Source organism: Penaeus japonicus, unplaced genomic scaffold (genome assembly GCF_977035675.1).
Source record: "Penaeus japonicus unplaced genomic scaffold, GWHDUDI00000001_assembly GWHDUDI00000001, whole genome shotgun sequence".
In the NCBI taxonomy this organism is placed as follows: domain Eukaryota; kingdom Metazoa; phylum Arthropoda; class Malacostraca; order Decapoda; family Penaeidae; genus Penaeus; species Penaeus japonicus.
The window spans coordinates 2,759,473-2,770,862 of record NW_028234403.1 but is presented as its reverse complement, the minus strand read 5'-3'; the positions used below and the strand labels follow the sequence as shown (position 1 = coordinate 2,770,862).

Below are 11,390 nucleotides of genomic sequence, written 5' to 3'. Positions count from 1 at the left end.
TGTGTATCTGTACATGTCCTTTGGAGAGGGGTTCAAGTAATGAGGGTACTTAGGAACACGGAGCAAGTATGGGTGGTAGATGGGTATGGGTCTGTCACGTTCACTAATAGAGGTCAGGTTACAAACTGACCTCATCCCAGGCGATGTTAGAATTTGAGTGCCCAATAATGCCATCTGGCAACTTCTTTTCTCCTTAGAAAAATGATGGAATCGTGCAGGTTACTCGAAAATCTTTTGTAATGCTATGTGACCTGTCTATAAGGAGTTCAGCAACTCGTATTTTTAAAAAATTTATAACTATTAACTTTTGTAAATTAAATCGTACTTATAAAAATATATTGTTCAAGGAGGTTTTGAGAGTACTTTATCAGATTTATCTTGCTACTAACAATTAAAGACATTGCAAAGCTTAATGTTATTCATTTTATTATTCAGTTATTTAGATTTTCTCTTTAAGATGATATCAAATTCTGAAATATTGTAATCCATCAATGAAAATATGACTGCTTTTGATTTCAAGTGTGTGAGAAAAAATCATTTCATTTTTGCAAATGGGCTTATGCATAAGAGAATATGAATTACATCCTAGCACTTCCTTCCAGTAATCCGATGTTATGATATACGGGAAGTGCATTTATTTTCCAAGCTTTGTTAACCCATTCACGCCAGGGCCATTCCGGCTTTGCACGGTCGCTATACCGAGGTTTTCGAATGCATCATCCGAACGCTTCGAGATTCTCGGGCGCACGGGCCGCGAGCCTGGGCTGCCCGCTCGCTCACCCCGAGCGCCGGCCTTGGCCAGATATCTCGTCGGCGGCGTCTGACGCGAAAACCACGAAACGTGTCAGCACGTCATCCGGCGTGAGTGGGTTAAGAAAATACAGTTATATTTTAAGATTTTACTTTACATGCTGATTGTGAACCTGTGTTATTTGTTTTGTACGTTTCATCTACAGCTTCTATAAAAGAGATGGATGAAAATTAATGATACCAGAGTAGAAGTTCATATGGAAATAGAATTATGCATTCTCATTTATATCTTTTCTATATTTCATAATCAACTCTAGGTGTATATTTCCTGTTCCACATAGGGGAAAAAAGTGAAGAGAACAGTGAATTGTATTCAGTACTTTTATGAAAGTAATTACACAGACATGCATGTTCACACAGGCACATGCACTCGTACACATGCACATATATATATGCGTGTGTTGCAAAGATATTTTGAGATAAATATAAGTTGTTTCTGATTAAGTTTCCATCCTCCATTTTCATATTATATATCTAAAACTCGGTCCTCCCCTTGCTTTGAGGAATGACAACTTTTCCATTGATTTGATATCTTGTAAACTTCTCAGTTTTATATGGTAACTTTTCAGATGCATTTCCTCATTGTTTATTTTCAAAGCCTTAAAGACATACCTGAGATCTAGCATCAGAAATTATGTATTTTAACTGGTAATTCCATAATGAGATTTAAAGATCAGATTTCTTCAGTACTTACTTATTCCATTGGTTAACAGTACCTGATATGCATAACTAATCATGATGGATGAAGAAGTTAATGGGAAAAAAGTAAAAAGAGCAAAGCCATCCTGTATCTTTATAGTATACCTGCGTGTGTTGCGGAGAGGTTGACCTATGTTTATTAAAACTGGATGTATAGGATGAATATACAGCAAAGTTTTATGTAGGAGATATCCAGATTTGTTTTGCCATTTACCATTTATAAAAGCAGTGCTTGAAAGGCTGAGTTTTTGATAGAATATTACCTTTTTTGTTCAGGTGCTTGTGCAAGTATTACTCTTGAGTTTTGTGGTTAGATAATTCCTAATTGTTGTTAACATCTTTGTATGTTTGTTATTTTTTGTTAGAATGATACATCCAGTTTTGATGTCTATTATCCAGTAAAAGGTGCTCAGTTTTGTATTCTATTGTTTTAGTTATTACTTGATAAGTTTTGAATTATATGTTAGATCTGATTTAGATCTGTGTTGTTTAAGGAATTACACAGTATTTTATTTTGTAAGTATTTCCTAATGCTGAAATTTTTCATCAAATATTAGACTAATTACATCTTTAAAGTTTATATATTAGATTAATGAATATTTGAATGTTCATTTTACAAATTTCATTAGTTTTACAATTATTGGTTAGTTAAATAGTAAGGTCCACTTTAAATTCATGAACAGCAGACAATGCTGTGTATATATGACTTGCCATTAGATTTGTAATCCTGTTGCAATTGGTGATTGGTAGACATTAGTTAGAAAATATCACACTAAACAGTAATTTACAAATAAAAGAATATTTTTAGATTTTCCAGAATTTTGTCGGTGGTAATGCATACATATCATGAGTAATGATTTATTTATTTCATAGAATTTATGCATGTATAATTTTAAATTTTTTTTGTTTGTTTTTTTTTTATTTGGGGGGGGGGGGTGTGTGGGTTTGTTGTTTTTTTTTGTGGTGTGTGTTGGGGTGTGGGGTTGGGGGATTATGCTACTTCAGTATGATATATATATATATATTGTGGTGACAGCTGTATTATATATGTATTGCTTAATGTGACCTATATTTTGGTTTCCTACTGGGTTACTAATTGTTGGAAATGTATATCTATTTTTATGAGCTATAGTAATTGTGTACTTACAGTTGAAATTGTATATTTTTATTATATATGTAAGAACACCGCCTTTACACATTGTTTAGAGTAACTATTTTTTTAAGGATTTGCATCTAGATTTTTCAAAATCACATGATAATGAGCAGATGGTAGCAATGAGATTATTTTGAGATTTTAGGAGTTACTGAAGACAATTTGCTCATGTACTAACATTTTCAGTTTATGATAATCTCTTGTGTCTCTAAAGCCAAAGAAATAAACATATCCAACCAAGTAAATAGCTTTTGTAAATCACCAAAATAATTAGATTATCAAAAATGTGTACTGTGTAGTGTTTGTATATATATACTATATATATATACTATATATTTTATATAAATATATATATATATATATATATATATAATATATATTATATATATATATATATATATATACATATATATATATATATAAATATATATAATTAAATATATAAATATATATATATATATATATATAATATATATATATATATATATATAAATATATATATATATAGATATATATATATACAGTCCATATAAGTATATCATACATGATGTATATATATAAACACATATAAATGAATATATAACATATGAATATATATATACATATATGTATATATATTATGCAATAACAATATATAATATATAATATGATTATATATATTTGAACATATATATATATATATATATTATATAATATAGTTATTCAGATATACGCTATATATATAATATATTCATATATAGCCATACGTACGCATACAATATATATATAGACTATATTACGCTATATATATAATATATAGACATAATCACATATGTTATGATATAAATATATATATCCAATCCATATGTATATATGTACATATATTCCATATATATTTTTTTATATAAAGGTACATATATGTAATATAATATACGCATATGTATATATCAGCTTATATATGTAATACGCATATGTAATATATAATGTATATATATATATACAATATATATATATATATATATATATATATATATATATATATATATAAAATATACATATATATATAAATATATATATATATATATATATTATATAATGATATAAAATAATATACACATAATATATATGTATAATATAAATATATAAATACATATATAATATGTAATTAGATATATATGTATAATAATATATATATATATATGTATATAAAATAACATATATATATAATACATATATATATATAAATACTCTACAATAATATATATATATATATATATATATATATATATATATAAATATATAATATACATATAATAAAATATAAATATATAACATATATAATTTATATATATATATATATTATATATATATCTATATATATATATAAGTATATATATATATATATATACATAACATATATACTAATATATCAAATATATATATATAATAGATATATACTCTATATATATATATATATATATGTACATACTATAGATATATATAAACCCAACATTATACATATATATAGATAGGTTTTATATAAATATATAGATCTAAAGATATATACTAACAGATATAATAATATACTTTTATATAAGTACATAATTTATATACACATATATATATATAGATATATATATAGATAATATATATATATATATATCTATATATATAAGTAGTTTTATATATTTATATATGTATATATATATAATTATATATAATATAACAGATATAATAGGGTACATATAATATACATATATAGTACTATATATGTATAACTACATATGTATATAAAATTAAAATATAGATTGTAGATATATTTCAACATATATATACATATATATACTATACATATATAAATATAATATATATAATATATAATTATATATATATTTATATATATATAACTATATATATATACTTATAAATATCTATATAAATATATATAATGTATATAATATTTTATATATATAATGTATATATATATTTCACTAAATATATATATTAATCAATATATATATATAATGTATATTAAATATATCAATATGAACTATAACATGTATAGATATAAAATATATATATAATACATAAGTATATAATAAATATATAATGTTATTAACTATCTCAATATACAATAATGTATATATATCATCCATAAACTATACATTATTGGATAGTATAATATACATTTATATACAAATGTATATATACATAATATCCATATATGAATACAGTACATATATCATTACATATATAAATATATATATGTAAACTGTGTATAATAAATCATATGTGTATATGATGTATGTATGTTATATATATTGTAGGTTATATCGTATATATAATATGTACTGGTTATATTGTACTATCATATTATATGTATATGTTTAAAAAATTTTTAAGTATTATATATATACAATCCCATACATACCTCTGTATATACTGTTGTTTATGTATATTTTTATAATATAAATTTTGTGTCAAATATTTTTATATACTTTATATTTATAAAATGTTATTTTTATTTTTTACATATTCTTATATTAACAGTTATGGTAGTGTTTATGTATCAAATATTCATATAATTTCTATATATATACATAATGTGTGTATATATAATCTTTATATATAAATATACCTATATATGTCTATATATAAGAATATAATTTTATCATTAATATATATAATTATATATGTACATCAATATAGATATATATATATAATATAGATATATATATATATATATATAAATAGTTATATATTATAACTATATATTATATATGTACTATATATATATATATATATATATATATATATTTATATATATATATATAAAAATATATGTATATAGATATCCAAATATATTATATAATAATGTATTATAGCAATAATCATATCTAATATATGTAATATATTATATCAATTATCTTTATTGTATTTTAAATATTCATATAAAGAAAAAACTGTCTACTATATATCAATTGTATATTATTTGTATTTTAATATTCACATAACTATAACTATATTCATATATATAATAGACTATATTATAATATATATACTTTTCAATATATATCAAAACAATAATATCTATATCAAAATATATATATATGAGAATAGATATATAAAAATATATATATATAATATATAATATCTATTACACTTAACATACCAACTTATATACTAGATCAATAGATATAATTATATATATATATATATATATACACTTATACATAATTCCATATAATATGATATATATATAACAAAACGTGGATACAATAAACATATATAATGCTTGTAGGTATATATAGATATAAATATATATATTATCCTAATATATATATATATATATAGCTATATATATATATGAATATATATATATATATGTTTTAATTGTATATGTAATATTAATGTTATATCTAAATAATATATATATATATAATATATATATAGAAATATATATTTATATAATATATACCTATATATAGCTATTAATATATATATATATATATGATATATTATAATATAATTTATTTATATCATTTATGTGTATAAGTTTATATAAAAGAACTAATGTACATATATGTATGATATATATATTATACATACAAATATGTATATATATATATTATAATATATATATATAATATATTTATAATATTTATATATATATATATAATGTATGTATGTATATATATAAAGGTTATATATATATGTAGTATATATATATAACATACAAATAGTATGTATAATATATAATAAACTCTTAATATATAAGTTATATATAACTAATAAATCTCAATATATACGTAGTCTGTCCATATATAATATATATATATATAGTATAATATACAATATAAAAAATACAAATATATATGTAAATGGAATAGTCTGTCTATATATATATATATGATTTATATAATGTATATATGTTTATATATATATAATACATCATATTATGTATATACTATCATATACAAATATATATGTATATATAATCTATATATAATATATAACCATACATATTTATATATATATGTATATATATATATATATATCAATAAATATATATATATATAACTACTAAAATATGTATGTACATATATAAATGTAATATATATAAATATACAACATATATAATATCTATATATATATTATATAAATATATTATATATATAATATATAAATAGTATGTATTATGTACATATGTATATGTATAGGTATATATATTTATATATTATATATAATATATATATAATAAATATATATCATATTGTAATATATATATTTATATGTATGTAAGTATATATATAAATAATGTATAGGTATGTATAATTATATATATATATAATATATATATATAATATATGTATATATATAATATGTAAGTATATGTATAGTATATATTTTTACATATTAATTATATAAGTAATTTAAGATATTATATATTATTTAAATATGTATAATATTATAATGTATGTATATATTTATATATATAATATATATATATAATATATATAATATATATATATATTGGTATATATATATGTATAGATGTAACAAATGGTATATACATATAATATATATTATGAATATTATATATATATATATATATATATATATATATATATATATATGTATGTATATGTATATATTATATACATATATATATATGTATATATATGTACATATATCTATATATATATATACATACATACATACACATACATACATACATACATTTACCTGCATACATATATACTTACATACATACATATATATACATACATATATATACATACATACATACATACATATACATGCATACATAAATATACATACATTTATACATACATACATACATACATACATATATACATATATTTATATATATATATATATATATATATATATATACATACATACGTATATATTTCCTCTCTCTCTCGCCTTCCCTCTCCCTCCCTCTTCCTTTCGTCCTTCCTCTTCCCCCCGCTCGTTCGCCCTCATTCTCTCTCTCTCTCTCTCTCTCTCGCCCTCCCTCTCTCTCTCCTTCTCCCCTTCTCCCCTTCTCCCCTTCTCCCCTTCTCCCTCCCTCTCTACCCCCTCCCCTCTCTCTCTTCTTCTCCCTCTCACCCTCTCTCTCTTTCCTTCTCCCTTCCCTTCTCTTTCTCTCTCGCTCTCGCTCTCTTTCCCTCCCTCTCTCCCTCCTTCCCTCCTCTCCCTCCCTCTCTTTCTCTTTCTTTCTCTTTTCTCTTCTCTCTTCTCTCTCCTCTTTCTCTCTTCTTTCCCTTTTTTCTCTCCTCTCTTCTCTCTCCTCTTTCTCTCTTCTTTCCCTTTTTTCTCTCCTCTCTTTCCCTTGTCTTTCTCCCCCTCTTTCCTCTGTCTCTCTCTTTCTTTCTTTTTCTCTCTCATCTCATTTTCTCTCTCTATTTTCCTCTCTCTACATCTATCTCTCTTTATCTTTCTCTCCCTCTTCCTCTCCTTCTTCCTCTCCCTCGCTCTCTCTTTCTCTCTCTCTCTCTCATCGATCCTTCCCTTTCCCTCCTCTCCGTCTCTTTCTCTCGCCTCCTCCCCGTCTCTCTCTCTCTTTCTCTCCCCTCCTCCCTCCTTCCATCATTCCCTCCTCCCTCCATCTCTCTCTCTCTCTCTCTCTCTCTCTCTTTCTCTTTCTCTTTCTCTCTCTCTTTCTCTCTCTCGCCCTCCCACTCCTCCCTCTCTCTCTACCCCCCTTTTCTCTCACTTCCTCTCCCTCTCTCTCTCTTTCTCTCTCTCTCTCTCTCTCTCTCTCTCTCTCTCTCTCTCTCTCTCTCTCTCTCTCTCTCTCTCTCTCTCTCTCTCTCTCTCTCTCTCTCTCTCTCTCTCTCTCTCTCTCTCTCTCTTCCTCTCTCTCCTTCTCCCTCCCTCTCTACCCCCCTCTCTCTTCCTCTCTCTTCCTCTCTCTCTCTCTCTTTCTCTCTCTCCTTCTTCCTTTCCACATCTTTCTCTCTCTCCCTCCCTCTCTCCCTCCCCCTCCATCTCTTTCTCTTTCTTTCTCTTCACTCTTCTCTCTCCTCTTTCTCTCTTCTTTCCCTTTTCTCTCTCCTCTCTTTCCCTTCTCTTTCTTCCCCTCTTTCCTGTCTCTCTCTTTTTCTTTTTCTCTCTCTCATCTCTTTTTCTCTCTCTATTTTCCTCTCTCTACATCTATCTCTCTTTATCTTTCTCTCCCTCTCTCTCGCTCTCTCGCTCTCGCTCTCTCTCCCCTCCTTCCTCTCATTCCCTCTCCCTCACATCTGTGTTGGGACACTGTTTTTTAATAATAAAAGTAGAATGAATAAAATACAAAGTTTCAGTATTGCAGTAGTTGGTAATGCATATCTTGTCTATTTTATTTAATTTGTTGAAATATGCACTTATATTAACTAATTAATTTTACTCTAGCTGCATAATATTTTGCATTGTTGTGGAACCAAATTATCACTTTATAATGTTATACTTGATTTCGGAGATACGTGTTACTGATGTATAGAATTAGTATAGCCAAAAAAATCGATTAAATGCAGTGATTTTAGTAAAGGAATATAATTGTTCATGATTCTGGCCACTCTTTCAAAGTCGGCGAGACTGGGACTTCTATTAATATTTATCGTGAGAGTATAAAACATTCAGTGTAAAAACAAAGTGATAAAGAATCAGAATTTACAAATGATGTGAATGAAAGCTGCAAAGAAATATACGCAACTGGAGTGCACACATCAACACGATATTATTATTATATATATATATATATATAAATACATATATATACATATACATATATATATATATATATATATATATATATATATATATATATATATTATATATATATATATATATTTTTTTTTTTTTTTTTTTTTTTTTCCATGGGAAATTGAGACACCGTTGTTTATATATTATTTAATAAGAATGTATAGAGAATATAAACCATCAAAATTCAGTTAAAGTTGATCTGGATTTATGATATGTGTACTAAAACTATATAAAAAGAAGTTAAGGTAATGTTAATGTTACTATAGTATAAATATCGCCTTAAACGTACGGCATTCAAATTATACACAAATCTAAACTGTTTCCTTCTAGTCAATGATTCTACAAATAACTAGACAGAGATGCATAGTGGCAGGCGAGAATGAACTCCGCTCGATAGGAAATAATGGGCGAGCGGTAACTTGCTACGTAGCGTAGTTGTGTATTTGAAGCAGATTCTGCCCTACAACGATTTCCGTTGGAATGTGTTCAATGGAAAACGAAAAATTCGAAATATCACACTTGGAATATATATATGTATGAATATACTTTTAAGGCAGAAGGTAATGAGGAAAGATAGATGGTATTTGTACCTGTGTATGATCACTGAATGCATTATTAAACTATTGGCACAATTATACAAGTTTCTTCTCGTATGAAGCGAGTGTAAATTCATTCATGTTTTCAAAGAGCAAGGATGACATATTCATGCACATTTAACATCAGATAGTACTTATGAAACATTACATTTACTATGTAAATTTCTGTTAGAGGAATACGACAAGTTGCGGGTAATGGCTAATTTCTGAAGGGACAGTGTATTCACAGAGCAAGTTCTTCGGGGCTGAGGTTTTCACACACCAAGAGTAAGTAAATGAAGGAGATTAATAAGCAAAGTGGTTCTGTTGAAGGTATCTAGTAATTATTCTGTTGATGTTACTAAGCACAACATGTGAACACGGTGGAACTGTATTGCATAAGCGTGCATCCGGAAGTCAAATGCTGTAGATATTTGTATTCCTGCTAATTACACTCTTGAACGCCTTTACGTTCACAACCTTATTTGTCGTTTGTGATATCAATGTCTGCTATGTTGACTAAAGAGCGTTATCTTATTCCATGATTATCTGTGGCAAGTAGCTTACCTAATCGTCATCATAGAAGCACAGAGTCTTCTAACACTAAGGAAAATAAACTGAAGGAAATATTGTCAGAAATGACAATAAGTTGTACTAAAAAGAATTGCAATATAAAACTATAGCTGCACGGATTCCTTTCGCATTTTCCTTTGATGACATGTCCAAATGAATAGTAATCACGCTATGTAAATTTGCATACAGTAATATTTGCGATTCGCTCGACTGTTTTATTCTTTAGATTTTTCCTTGAATTTATTCATACCTACATTGATCAGTTACTTGCTAGTTTTTTTAAGAACTTTTATACCGTTCCAAAAAATAATCATATATCTAAATTATTAGTAAATGATATAAATTCTTATATGATAATGAATACTTTCGGGCCTGTACCTATTCGCTAAGAAGACACGTCGTACTATTCCTTAATTAATACAACTGACCTAAAATAATATAATACTGACTTCATATCACTATCAAATGTTCCGTTCTCTCTGACTTTTTTCTATCGGTAAATGGTCCTTTTACAGAATACATTTTGAACATTCAATACGGTACTGTTTATAAATATAGACGATGGTGCGACTACATGACCAGTAAAAAAGGCCTGTAATTACTTGGTCTGAAATGTCCACCTGCTGATAACTCGCGCCATCCTGAATGAAGTTTACGAATCGCCCAAATCGATACTTTGCGTTGCATTCACCACGGACTCGAGCGTAAGGTCGGACTCCGTCGAGGAGAAGAGCGAGTCTGCCGAATCGATGCCGTAGCTGAAGTCGAGGCTGTTCGACCCGGACATTGCAGATTCTGGACTAGACTGGACGGGCGTTGCGATTCTGATG

At 26.2% G+C, this 11,390-nt stretch overlaps 1 protein-coding gene across 1 annotated transcript in view; it reads right to left on the bottom strand.

The window, feature by feature from the left end:
* Positions 1–9,537: 9,537 nt before the first annotated feature.
* Positions 9,538–11,390, bottom strand: part of LOC122265179 (uncharacterized) — a 25,017-nt gene continuing 23,164 nt past the window's right edge. Inside the window, exon 7 of the mRNA XM_043034330.2 lies at positions 9,538–11,390. This exon is cut by the window's right edge and continues 151 nt beyond it. Within this exon, the coding sequence (XP_042890264.2) occupies positions 11,213–11,390 (178 nt within the window). The 3' untranslated portion in view covers positions 9,538–11,212.